The 14474-nt window shown below is 40.5% G+C and overlaps 1 protein-coding gene across 4 annotated transcripts in view; it reads right to left on the bottom strand.

The window, feature by feature from the left end:
- LOC108433984 (Down syndrome cell adhesion molecule-like protein 1 homolog) overlaps positions 1–14474 on the bottom strand; it is a 125810-nt gene that overhangs the window by 5324 nt on the left and 106012 nt on the right. For 2 of the 4 annotated variants that reach the window (XM_037546548.1, XM_017708895.2), the window contains exons 21-32: positions 11397–11550; positions 10456–10573; positions 10095–10258; positions 9861–9959; positions 7623–7811; positions 7141–7428; positions 6813–6968; positions 6597–6627; positions 6337–6458; positions 6085–6237; positions 5802–5996; positions 5343–5654 (exon numbers count right to left, since the gene is read on the bottom strand). In XM_037546548.1, the coding sequence (XP_037402445.1) occupies positions 5343–5654; positions 5802–5996; positions 6085–6237; positions 6337–6458; positions 6597–6627; positions 6813–6968; positions 7141–7428; positions 7623–7811; positions 9861–9959; positions 10095–10258; positions 10456–10573; positions 11397–11550 (1981 nt within the window). The remainder of the gene's footprint in view (positions 1–5342; positions 5655–5801; positions 5997–6084; positions 6238–6336; positions 6459–6596; positions 6628–6812; positions 6969–7140; positions 7429–7622; positions 7812–9860; positions 9960–10094; positions 10259–10455; positions 10574–11396; positions 11551–14474) is intronic. The other 2 variants (XM_017708894.2, XM_017708896.2) reach the window with 1 other exon arrangement.

The raw sequence follows: 14474 nt of genomic DNA, 5'->3' as shown, positions 1-14474 counted from the left end.
TAATATTAATAAATTAATAATAAAAAATAGTCTACAGATTAATCATTTAACTAAATAATTGCTAGCAGCCCTAATAATAAATGGAAGACAGTGAGGTCAGTTAGCACTATGCAAATGAGCTGATGTATCCCCACAAGCATTCTAGACAAACTTCTACCTTAAGCAAAGGCAGCTAATTATGGAGAAAACCTAGTTCTGTCAACTCTTAAGAAGCAAACAACACACCCAAATGTAAGCACTGGACAAAACATTCACCCAAAAACAATAAAATGGCCAGAATATTAACAACAGCAAAAGCAAAAGAGGCAAAACAGGTCAATTAAGACAAATACACTTTTTGCAGCATAGCTCTCTGAGTGACAGGACCATATCAAATGCAACAGTCATGAGTAATTACCACAAAAGTATTTGTCATTTGGCATATGGTTTCATTAGTCTGACGTTGTTATAGGTATGGACATAATTTGGTCTGATTCCACATGGTTAATGGAAAGGCTAATTAGAATACTTACTTTATTCTACATGAAGATGTATAAAGAAGTATTCAAACACAAAGAACTCTTGTATTTCTTGTGGTTGATGTGTCAATGAAAAATATTTTATGCCATTATAAAATTAAGTTACAAACTATTTGATTATTTAACAATGTGGTTTTAAGCACTGTTCTGAAGGTCAAACACACTTCAAAGCCATTGTGGTGTTGTACTATATTTTTACTATTATATGTTATTATCTCACTGTTAAGAGTGAAAATGTCATCAGCACTTATAGCATGTAACAGTTAATTTATGTAAGCCAGGATATTTCATATCAGGACTGATACCTCTGAGTGCAAGGAAGAGGAGCATATGTAGATCATTCTTACAGGCTTAATATACATATATACAGGTTTCATGTTACTGTGCTATTGGGTATAATTGCATTGCATTTAGACCTACTTCAAGAAATAACATTTTATCCTCTTTAGCAGAATAACACATAAACCAGAACAATCTAATGGCAGAGAGAGCAAAGACAGCCTAAAGGGAGGAAAGTGTTGAAAATTGGAGATGGATGAATGGAGAGAAGACAGAATGAAAGGTCTATGGAAGAATAAAGGGATATAGTTATAGATCAAGGCTCAGCTTGTCAGAACATGAAACATGCTGACATCACCTCTTCAAAAGCACTTACTTTTATAAATATTTTACTCATCATAGGATTTTGCTGTAATGACAGTAGGCTGGAATGTTCCACTTCAGCAAACAAACTGTTGTACTGTTTGAAACTGTACTACCAAGTGAAGTGGAACAATGTGAATAATTGTATTCCAGGCTCTATGACATCCAAATAAAATAAAATATATTCAATATAGCTTTAGCACTGTAAAAATTCAGGATGTTTATGGTGGTTAAAAACAACACAGAATTGTCTGAAAAATCTAAGGAAGGAAATGCCCAAGTACAAATAGCATGACACCTGTGCCACAACAGAAGGGAGCATTTTAGATCATTGATACACCACTATTAAAAATGCTTATCATACTGTCACATGCACAACTACAGGCAGTCCGATCCCCTCATCCCAGCATACAGCATAGGCAAAAACTAAAAACCAACATGGCAATGTGAAGGTGGACCAGGAGAGACTTCAGTGGAAAAGCTACATGACTGCTTTGAATCGACAAACGACTGTTTTTGAAGTGGCAACAGACAGACTAGATGAACACATGGACACTGTCAAGTCAAGTTTATTTATATAGCGCTTTTTACAACAGGCGCTGTGACAAAGCAGCTTTACAGAAAAATCCGGCTCCAAGCAGCCATGACCAAGCCAATGGCGACAGTGGCAAGGAGAAACTCCCTAAGAGCAAGAGGAAGAAACCTTAACAGGAAGTAAGATTTGAAAGGGGGAACCCATCCTCCTCTGGTTGACACTGGATAGCAAAACAGTAACACATGAGCAAGATGATGATGAGAACATCAGGAGGGTCAGTGGCATGCTGGTGAGGTTTGCACATTATTGTACAGCAGGAAGCTTTATAGTGAAACTGGTCAGTGAACACCTGATCAAGGCAGATGAAGCAACAGCATCAAACTGCACAGGACGGGCAGTTGTTCAGCTCGACAAAGAACACAGAGACAGTTCGTTTTGTTAAGAGAGATTGATCCCAGTGTAAAGTGTTAGAGTGCAGCAGAGACACCAGCATGGCTAGCTACTATAGTCTAACTTAAAAGGAGATCCAAAGGGTGACAAAGACATGAGGGGTCCCCCAAATGTCAGCACCCCTCTGCTCCGCCGTCAACAAACTTGAGTGAATACGTAGGAGCAGTGGGAAGACAGCCCCAACAACCCCCAGTTTACCATAATACTCTAGTGATATCAGTAAAATAATTTTGTACTCAATGTGGAATTTAACGATCATAACACCATCGTGACACCAAGGTTTTTATTTACAAATGTAAGTTTAAGTGTTAGATAGTTTGTTTCTAGTATCTTTTGGACCAAGAAGAAGAACCACTCTTTTGTCTGAGTTGAGTAGAAGGTCCAGTCTTTTATGTCTTTTACACAGTCCTCAATCTTAGGGCAATTGATGCCCTGTTAATTAATATTGGTACCCAGCGGTAGCATATTGTTACTGTCCAAAGAAAAACAGATATCGCCAAAATAGTAGCTTTACAGGAGAAGACAAAAACCCTCCTCCATTTTAAAGCAAGTTAAGGTAACCAATAGACTCTAAGATATATACACATGCCTTACTTTGCAGATCCTGTGGTTTGTCAAAGTGGATTTTAAAATCTCAAACAGTTATTACGTTATTCGAGAGCATTAGTAAACTTGAGAGATAGTCAGCCAATTCCTCTAAGAACTCAGAATACAGTCCTGGTGGCCTGTACATTATACTTTACGCAAATTGGTTTAACTAGTCTGATGTTGATTAAATTAGTAGAACAAACTTTTCAAGGTTTTCTGAAATTTTGTTTTATTCAAGGAACTGAGAGAGTCTCAGCTGGGTGGAACCTATGTGGCGTCTCAAGGCAACTAGCAGATGGTTGATTTAGCCTCTTTGTCTGCTGCCTGGCTTTGGCCTTGATTTGTCAGCAACTGACTGTCCTACACTGATAGTTATCTAAGAGACTACGAGCTATGCTACAGGAAATGAGAGCAACACCCTCCCACGAGGGGTAGATACCACCCTGACTCTAAAGACCAGACTTGCCCTCAAAGGTAGACCAGTTATCTACAAAGCCCACATTTTTTTCAGGGCACCAGCAGTTCAGCGACCATAAATGAATGCACACCTCTATTTTTATAATGTTCTCTGTCAAGCAAGAAACTAACTTAGCATTCTCACAAATGAATCTAGTAACGCTGCTGTCACTAGTGACAGAGAAAGAGCCACAGGTAAACATGCTGCACTCAGAGTAAAGAAACAGCTCAAGGCCTGCCACACTACTACTTACTTTGCTTCGTCAGCTGACTTGAGTCCTTTTCGGGTGTCTCATGAATCCGATGAGAGAAAAAAGTACCCTGCCATTTGTGGTTGTAATTTATTACGAGTAATATACAACAACTACTTCAAAATGTAAAAAACACAAAGATAGAACAGAGAAAATGGCAAACACTCCTGCCAGCAACATTGAAATACAGGAACTACAACATCGCATCTGTCACAATGACTGTGATATCATAAATCAGTTTCTATAAGGACAGCTGCATTTTAACTACAGCACAGGTGAAAAATAGCAACAATAAACCATGGTTTTCAGCTGACCACAGACAGCTGTGGAAGGAAAAGGAGGCAGTATTTAGGAGTGGGGACAGAATTCTCTACAAAAAGGCCAAGGCTGGAGAGAAGGAATAGAGCATCAAAAGAAAAAATACTCAGAAAAGCTTAAAAAGCCACACTGCTGCTAACAATCCAACTTCACTCTGAATAGACCATCAAAAGATCACCAACTACAAGGTGAGAAAAACTCCTGAATGACCACCGACTAACCAATGACCTACTGCAGTTTTGAATGCCCAATGGACAAACTTCAGGCTTTTTCTCCCAATCCTCTGCCCTCTTCCCTGACCCTGGCTCTCTCACTATCAATGAGGTAGATAGTTATAATGCACATCAACAGACAAAAGATGAAAAAAGCTCAAAGGCCAGACTTATCTCTCCATTCACCCTAAAACACTGTTCTGATCAACTAGCACTGATTTTCACAAACACCTTTGACAAATCACTGGAACGTAACCCTGTTCCCACATGTTTCAAAGGTTCAACCACCATTCCAGTCCCCTTCATTCCAGTCCCCTAAAAAGTAGCCCTGACCTCAGCAGGAAGGTATTTGAATGCCTTGTCCTGGCCCTCCTGCAGGCCATTACAAACCCTCTGCATTTTGTGTACAGAGCTAACAGGTCTGGAATCTATGCTAGTGTTCTGTTTGTGGCAGATCTCATCTGCTGGTGCATCATGGATTTCCTGACAAACAGGAGACAGCAGGTACAGCTTGGAAAACATACATAATGACCATATCCAGGAACCTGAAGTGGAACACAGTCTTCACAGCCAAGAGAGCAAAGCAGAGAACATTCTTCCTAAGATAGCTAAACAAATTCAATTTGTCTGATGATGCACTTTTACACCCATCCTCACATCATCCATAACTATCTGGTTTGATTTCTCCTCAGAAGAAGAACAAGCCAGACGCCTAGTGCATAATCAGGATGACAGAGAGAATCATTGAATGTTGTCTACCAACACTTAAGGAGATTTACAAGAGCAAGGTGTTGAAGTGCACTGGCAAAATTACAGCTGACCCCTCTCATCCTGGACTTCACCTCTTCCAGCCACTCCCCTGAGGTAGAAGATTCAGGACCATCAAAACCAGCACAACCAGACATGCTAACAGCTTTTCCCCAGAGCTGTAATGCTCATCAACCAAAGTTGACATTTAAATTTTAAACAAACCAACAAGCCTCCTTTATTGTATTATAGCATAATGTTTCTTTAATATAATGCTTATTTACACAACTGTACAAATGTTATTTTTTTCACTCTGTAATGTTCTGTATATAATAGTTACTATATTACATGTTTACCAGACCTGCATATATTGAACAGATTGAACAGATATTCACAGATATCACTTTAGCTCATTTCACACCAGTTCATTCTCTTATTCCTTATTCTATTTATTGTATTTTTATTCAATTTGTCACTTAACAGTTAAACATTTTTTTCTGTTTCAGAAATCATACATGTGTGCTCTCACCAAGACAAATTCCTTGAATTGTATAAATAAAGTTATTTCTTATTCTGATTGTATAAAATAAAAGTAAGGTCTGAGGATGCTCTGGTTGGAACTTACTCTTGTTGGCACGGTGTGGGATGGGCACCGCTACGTTCTTCCCACGATCGTAATCCTGTGGTTTCGGTGGTGATGCAGTGAAGCGGCATATGCCTGGCTCAGATGGCGTACTCATAGATGTCATGCTGTCAGCATTGTCATTGGTGCCTGTGGTCATCTGATCGGAAGAACTGTCTGAAATGAAGCACTCAGTAATCTCAAACTTCGCGTGCTGCAGATGCTCCTCCAGCTTCGCGTGCTCATAGGCACGGGCCAGTTCCTCGTATGTGGAGGAAGCACTCTCTGTGGATACCATGCTGTTGCGGCCCTTATCTGAGACACAAATAAGGGTTATGAGAGTGAAGACACAAAAGAATTAGGATTATGCTCTATTAGTTCACCAAATCAGTGAATTACAAAAAAATGTATTCAGCTTGTCAAGTAACTGGCTAAAATTACACTGCATAAATGTGTATGTACCTGTGTCTTGGGACAGGCTGGCACTGTAACTGTCACTTTCTGTGACTGTGATGCCATGCTGGGAGCCTACGGTGCGCCAGTCAGAGGTCAGAGTGCGGGCAGGCGTTGATGCCTGGCACTTTGTCAGCGTCCACTGGCTTGAGTAGCGGTTTCTTGTGCTATGAGCTGACTTCACACTTTTCCTTGACACTGGGTCTGAGGAAATGTTTGACAAAAATAGATTTTATTTTTATTATTTTTTAAAATTTATTTTGAGTGATCTGATGAATGTGTCTGAACTTACTGGTTCCTGGTCTAATGTCGGACATATCAATCAAGGGACCAGTGTTCTGAATGAGGGCAGGGTGATGCACGGACACGCCTGTGCAGAAGCTCTGAGGGTTAACTGACTGGCTGAACTCAGTGTCCGTCACAGGAATTGTGGCTTTGTCTTCACCTAAAGGTATCAAAGAGGAAAGTCACTCGTTCTGCTAAGTAATGCAAAGAGAGTATATTGTGTAAATCCACACTAACACACACAATCGACAAGACTGACCAATTTGTTTGATCCCCTCCTTGTCCTCAATGAGAAGCTGTACGCGTGGAATATCTATGTGCAGCCGTGGCCCTTGAGGTGGGCCCTTTACTGGGGTGTCGAAACTGCGATTGTTCTTACTGCTCCAGGTGTGAAACAATCATAGGAACGCACAAGAGAAAGGCAGAAAAAAAGTATTGCTACTGCTCCCAGACTACATTCTCTGTATAGCTTTGATTGAAAAAACAATTGTGCCAATGCACAATATAGTTCATTCTTACCTGATTAGCATCTCAGCCAGACTCTTTGCATCTACAAAAGCACCGTAGAATATAAAAGTTAGTTATTTATTAACATATTCCAGATATTTATACTCAATGTAAAATGTCCTTCCCATTTACCTCATTTATCTTTCCCTTTAACTCCTGTTCCCTTTTCCTTCCATATCTTTATTTTTCATCCATCCCCCATTTTTCATCAGTCTCACTCCCTCTCACCTCTAAGTCTCTTTAGTCTCTTCTCTTTGCGTTTCTTTCGAATAATGAAGAGGAGGGCCATGCCCAGTGTAACCAGAATGACAGGACAGCCTATGGAGAACAGCTTCTTCACATCATCACCCTCTCCCCGTGCAGACTTGATTGGGGGAATTGTGCCTATGAACGATAGACAGAAAAATAATTATTAAAGATTTGAACAAGGTTCAAATGTTAAAACATATCTTTTGACACGCTACTGACCATCCTGCCAAAATGAATAGACAGACAGTGAGAAATTAATCATTGTAAGTATGTAAGTATGTAAGTTCTTTCTAACTGGCCAACTCACTGCCATCATAGTCCAACGTGGCAAACTGGGATGTCTGGTTGCCACAACCTGCACTGTTGCATGCCTTCATCTTCAGCTCATACCAGGTGGCCTCACGTAGCTCAGCCAAGAATACGTCAGCTGTAGCATTGGTGCGTACACTTTGCCATGCCCAGGTGCCTTTGGGTCGGAAGTCCAATAGCACGGCATTGATAGGACAGCCCCCACTCGTCCAGCCCTGCAGGTTAAGCCGGGCATGTGTGGAATTGATGTGGGTGAACAGAGGCTGGTCCTTGTTGAATTGAGGCTCTGTAAAGGGGGGAGGGGGAAAGGCAATGGTTTGTACTCATGAAAGTGTATTAATTTAATTTGAATGATGACTGGGCCTTAAGACTCTGTGATGCTTGACACAGCATGGTCAGTGAGATCAAGATTCTTGATTGAAGAAGAGAAGAAGCTATATAAACTATACAATGTTAATGAATGGTGAACTGGTTTCTTACCTCTGCCATGAGTCTTAGCCTCAATGATCTCACTTATTCTGCCAGCTCCCACACTGTTCTTGGCTGCTAGCTTGACTTTGTACCAGGTGCCACAGCGGAGGTTATCTAGCTTAAAGGAGCGCTCACTGGAGCTAATGAAAACATCTCTCCATTCCTCAGTGTTATCCACGGAATACTGCAATACAAAGCCTGCAAACACACAAACATAAAAGGTCTAAATATAAGCTAATACGGGGGCAGTCGTGGGCTGGAGGTTAGGGAGCTGGCCCTGTGGAAGGTTGCCGGTTTGATCCCCAGGGCCGACAGTCCTTGAGCAAGACACCTAACCCCCAACTGCTCCCTGGCCGCCGTGGATAGGGCTGCCCACCGCTACAGGCAAGTGTGCTCACTGCCCCCTAGTGTGTGTGTTCACTGGTGTGTATGTGGTGTTTCACTTCACGGATGGGTTAAATGCGGAGGTGGAATTTCCCTGGTTGTGGGATCAAAAAAGTATCACTTACTTACTTACACAGAGTTCTGACCCTGAATCTAATTCTAATCTAACTTAACCTAAAAATCCTGGTATTAATACAATACAGTTTTTATTATTTTTATATTTTTATATTTTCATAATATATAAATAATATGTTCTGTGTCACAAATGCAATGTACTCAACTTGACTGGACAGATTATATATATTAGATGCGAATGGCATTTGCTTACTGGATTAGATATATTAGATTATTTTTTAAAAAGCTATTTTTATTTACCATACATATTTAGTATTAACTATTACATAATTAGTAATAAGAACCTTGCATAATAACTTAAGTAAATGTTAAATATTTCTTTGTGCAAAATAGTTAAAGACAAAACTGAGCAACATATAAGCCTGTGCTGTGCACACATAAGAACACAGTAGCTCTGACTTAGCAAAGCCAGTGCTGAATGTTGTTTTATATACAAATTTCTCAAGTCATTTGTCTCCTATGTGCATCTTGCTCGCTTCTGATTACATCACTAGTGCCAGACTCACTATTGTTCATTCAATAACAATCTGGAGAAACATTAGATATATAGTAAGGGACTACTGTTAGCATGCATTTCCCATGAAATTATAGATTTTGGCATCCCACACTGCTGATGTTTTGTTAAGCTCTTTTTACTATCATGCAGGTTTTGGTTTCCTCATCACCAATACTACATTTAAGTAGCAGTATTGGTGGTGGAACACTATTACTCACATAATTAACCTTCTTGTATTTATTTATCTTGAATAATTTCATATATTCATTTTCTGATATTAATTTCACTAACTGAATGTATATTATAATTATTTGATATTTAATATCAACAGTAACACCACTTTGATAGCCCCAATCATTTTTGGACCCCATCTTTCTCAGTTAGTCCTCTGGATTTATGACAGTGTAGTACAGCCTTGTCACCACTAGAGGGTGCAGAGACACTGTAGATCACTAAAATGAATCCTCACTAAAACCACTAGTTATACAGAGAGAGACAAATGCTGACCAAGCATTATGCAAATGGAGGCGTAATATGGCATCCACAGGAATCATTATCAGTGGGCTGGATCTGGTGTATCTCTCAGTGACAGACTGTGGCAGGTGGCAGATAAGCATGCAACATCAAAAGGACTGACCAGCAGACACAGTCTGGATTCCCTGCCCCTCCTATACACCTTTACAGACATATTAGTTTTTAGTGGATGAAGTTTTTTTATATATATATCATAAGAGATATTAGTACCACTGCCAAGGCCCAAATTCTGAGTATATGTCAATGATGAGCTGAAAAAGTCAAAGTACTGTAGAGAAAAAGTAACAAAACAAATGTTGAAGTTAGGCACAGTATAGCAGTGGTGCACAGAGAATACATGGATCAAAAAAGACACATTTTTACCAAATAATAATAAACAATTAACCATCCTAACCAACTAATCAACAAGCAGATAACCATAAATGCACAAATTAACTGAAATACAGGAGGCTTAAACAACCTGATCAGAAACACTGCACACAAGTGGATACACAGATACACACAAAAGACAATGAGAGCTACACACAGACACAGTGGACAAATTAATCAAAAAAGACAGATTCCAAGAAAGATATTGAAAGACAGAAGAGAGGACTCATGTTAGATGAGAGGGGATCAGGGGAGAGGGGAAAAGAAAAGGAGTGAAGGTGAAAGAAAGAGAAACGGAGAAAAAGAGCAAAAAATAAGTGGGGGTGTACCTCTGATGGAGCTTCCTCCATTGTCTCCTGGAATCCAGGCCAGAGTAATAGAGGAGGTTGAGGTGGTGGAGACTGTCAAACGTGGTTGGTCTGGGGGAACTGACACACACACACATACACGTGTACCTTTACTACCTCTATTCTACTTCTATATTGTTAGTGTTATATACAGTGACTTGAAAGTCAGAAGACTCTAGAAGAACTGCCACACTATGGAGAGGTAAAAAGCCTTACCTTGCACTACCAGGTTAACGATAATAGTATCGAACCCCAGAGTGTTGGTGGCTGTACAGGTGTAGTATCCAGAATCCTCAGCTTTCACTGAGCGCAGCACCAATGTCCCATTTGCCAGAATGTTCCGGTGGCCATCCTGAGTGACTGGTATAGCTGAATCCTCACTGCAGATGTCAATATTTAACACATATCACTTTTAATGCACTGCTTAGCATCTGCTAATGTGAAGCCACTGAAGACAGTAGTACACTCTTAGCACATAGTTCCAATACTATTTCATACTATTTGTGAAAAGACAAAAAAAAACAAACAAAAAAAAGGGAGTTGGCTGAATCTGAGTTCATGAAGACGTAACACTGACCTGTCTTTGGTCCATTTGATGGTGGGAGTTGGCTCGCCAACTGAACTGCATGGAAGCCGCACCTCCTTCATCCATGGAGTCGTAACGGTACCTCCGAAAGACAGTATCTTTGCAGGAGCTGAGAGAGAGAGAGAGAGAGAGAGAAATCGCTTAGAAAAAAAAGGATCCAGATTTACCTGCCTCTGAAAATTTTCTAAATTACAACCACAAAAATAACAACATCATATGAACGAATACAGATGCCCATGCTATACACCCTGCAATCCATTGCTTTCCCCTCTCATCACATGCTTTCTCCCTGCCTTTCACACACTTGACATCTTAATGCATGTTCCCTTGTAGTGAATATAGTATTAAGAGCAGAAGCCTGGAGGACACTGCCCTTTACTGCCAGTGATGAGACAAAAGAGAGGGGGGTAACTCAATGCACAGCATACACACACATATGCATACACACATTCACACACAGAGGCACACAGATGCTCTCTTTTACTCTCTAATCCAGGAAGTATTGATTAAACTGCTCCCTTAATTTTCTTCCCCTAATCTGTCTCCCTATGTTCTCCACTATATTGACAAGGTCTTCAGCTGCCATTTTTCCATCCACCTTGTCCTCCTTCGTTTAGTGCCCTTTGCTCCTCATCATATAATTAGCAATATAGTATTCCTATATCAATCAAGGGAGTATGGACAGAGGAGAAACGAGAGATACAAAGAAAGGGAAAAAGAATGGCAGAGCAACATATGATGCTCTGTCATTCTTATTAAAGTCTATTTGTTATCATGCTCTCTCTTTCACTCTGTCATGTACCCTAAAAAAATGAAAGTGAAAGTAATAATGCCTTGTAAATTAGTCCTATAAAACAAGTCCATATACAGAAGGGTGAAGTGAGCTTGAGGTTCAAAATCTGTTTTTCTAGCACTTGACACAGGGGACTCACCTTTTCCAGCTGGCTCCACAGTGACTTTCTCGCTGATGTTGCCCCGGCCAGCAGTGGTGACAGCCGCTGCCCAGATCAGGTATTGCTGACCTCTGGTCAGGTGGGTGATGCGGTAGAACAACACTTCTGGGTTTGCCTCATATTCACTGGGAGCCTGACAGCAACAGAAACAAATGATTAACAATATAAAGTAAAGCTGCACCAATAAAGAAGTCCTGGCACTTGTTGTGTCTGATACTACAAATAATAACCAATATACATATTTTATCAATTTAAAATGAGTTTGTTCTGTAACCCACTTAAAAGCCAGCTGTTAATTCTAGCTAGTTAAAATTCTTTAGGATATAAAGATAACTGGATTTATGAGTTTTTAAACATCCAATTAAAGCTGTGACATTTCAAGACTTTAGTTTATTTTCCTATTTGTTCCAAACTGCAATCCTCTGTTTAAACTGAAAACACACAATAATAACAATTACATTTCTGAATTCTCAGCACATAACATATTCACTGCAGCATCCTGTGATCTCTTGTGAAATTCTAAAAAGTCAATAAATATGACCATTGAAAACAGATTGTGCTTATTCTTGTTGAAAAACTTTTGCTGTATGAATTTTATTAATTTTTAAATTAATTAATTTCAACACAATTCAGTTATTGACACATGATGTAAACAAAGTAAATCAGAGCAATCTGATGTGAAATGGTGCATAGTAGAGACAGTTACAGATGCTACAATGGTGGTGAAAGGAACTAAGGTTCACAATGTCTACAATAAAAATACAGCCATTTTATTTACTATTCAAATAAATAGTGAACATACACGTCTTCTGTTAAAGTTATTTATTTATATATAATGTATGTACTGGTAAAATAGTGGTAAACTCACTAAGTTTTCTTTGGGTACTATTGTGCCTTTCAGTGTCTGCATGCACCTCTCAAAAATACATATTTTAAAATAGGTTTAAGAAAAACAATTTAACAACTTCCTGTGATGCAGCTTTTAGAGACATTAAATGCTCTTATTCCCACCACTGTGAACAATTCAGACATTTAAACTTTAAATGTGCATTTTACCACATTTTTAAAACGATAGCTCCTTCACCTTGTGCTATTCATCCAATAACCCACCCAGTAATACAATTCATTTCTTTCATCTCTGAATAGGAGAAAGGTGTGTGTGTGTGTGTGTGTGTGTGTGTGTGTGTGTGTGCATGCAAGGGTGTGTGTGATGCACCCCAGGGGATCAGTAGGGGAGACCCAGGGGGGCTCACACTCTAAGATGAGAGGGGAAAGACAATGCCCCCAGACATGGCAATTGCTCAGACTCCCACATCTGACAATAGAGCTAGCCTAATGAGAGCTACATATCTGCTGTTCACATCAGCACCGGCAAGGAGGGGCTGAAACACATGAACGCACGCACACACGCTTGCATGCACACATACGCCCAGTCATGTACATATGCTTTGTATATGCATAAGCACATAAACACTATAAGGGCGAATGACACACACACACACACACACACACACACACACACACACACACACACACACACACACACACACACACACACACACAAAAAGGGATGTGAGGCTTTGCTGCAAGCTTCTTTAGTAATTGCTACATGTTTAAGAGAGCCATGCGTCTGCTGTCCAGATTCATGTTCATCGCTGTGACTGTCTACAGCCTGCAGATACAAACACACACACACGCACGCACGCACACACACACACACGCACGCACGCACACACACGCACACACACACGCGCACACACATGTCTACTATAGTTTCCTCTCCTCAATGAGCTCCCCCTAAGCTGGCCCTGTCATCCTCCCTCACACAGCCAAAAGCCTTGACACTTACACTTACCTTTAACACCACTTCTGATCACATAAACACACAACAATGCTGCCTTATCCTACATCCTATGATGAATTCCATTGTTCTGCATGCATTTTGCATTTCTGTATGAGCTAATCTATTTTGGGGAAACACATTTTTTTTAAAATAGCTCTCTAGAATGGACCATGCATTTCTCTGCCCCTGACTCGTTCTTGCATCTTTCCCTCTTTCTTTTACTCCTCTCCTTTTTTTTACTCTTTCTCTCTCTCAACAGGAATGCAAGCAGGGAGGTATGGAGGGAGGGAGGCGGAGTGGTGTAACGGATATTGAAATATTCCTCCAGCATGGAGATAGCGGTGATCCAGGGAGCGATATAGGCAGATAATGAAAAGAGGAACAAAAGTACTCCCTGCACGGTGTGTCTGACCCCCCCCTTTCCACACCCTCCCTCCCACTCTTTCTCCTCTCGCACTCATTTACATAGTAATCACCCCATGCTCTGCAAGAGGCCAGGGAGGAAGGAAAAGAGAGAGAGAGAGAGAGAGAGAGAGAGAGAGAGAGAGAGGGAGAGAGAGAGAGAGAGAGAGAGAGAGTAGAAGAGAGAGAGAGATTTGTGAATGAGGAAAAAAACGAGTCGGAATAGTTTGTGTGTATGTCTGGACAGGTACATTAATTCAGTGTGAGAGTACACAAATTGTGCATGTGCATGTGTATGTTGGTAAGAGTGTGTTTGCGGAGGAGGAGGTTATAAATGTGATAGAGCCTCTGAGGGGTGTGTATGTGTGTGTTTGTGGGTGTGTGTGTGTGTGTGTGTGTGTGTGTGTGTGTGTGTGTTGTCAGCTTGTTTCCTGCCCTAGCTGATGAACAGATGAGGTTGTCTAGGCAACGTGATGAGACACAGATATGCAAATGAGAGGGGGAGAGTGAGCTTGCACACACACACACACTGCAGTATGAGGCTCTCATTTTCACTCTTTCTTACACACACATCCTGCTGATACTGCAGCACTGCCTCGCACAATCAGATGCACTCATCACAGGCACATTAAAAACGCAGATACATGCAGATAATGCTAAGAGAAAAAGGCTCTAGTATCAACACTCACAGTATACACACACTATGCAACAATATACACACGCACACACACACACACACACACACACACACACACACACACACACACACACACATATATATATATATAAACAAAGCATGTCATAAATACTAC

Source organism: Pygocentrus nattereri, chromosome 17, assembly GCF_015220715.1.
Source record: "Pygocentrus nattereri isolate fPygNat1 chromosome 17, fPygNat1.pri, whole genome shotgun sequence".
Classification (NCBI taxonomy): domain Eukaryota; kingdom Metazoa; phylum Chordata; class Actinopteri; order Characiformes; family Serrasalmidae; genus Pygocentrus; species Pygocentrus nattereri.
The sequence above is the reverse complement of the archived record's forward strand: the minus strand, read 5'-3'. Positions and strand labels throughout refer to the sequence as shown.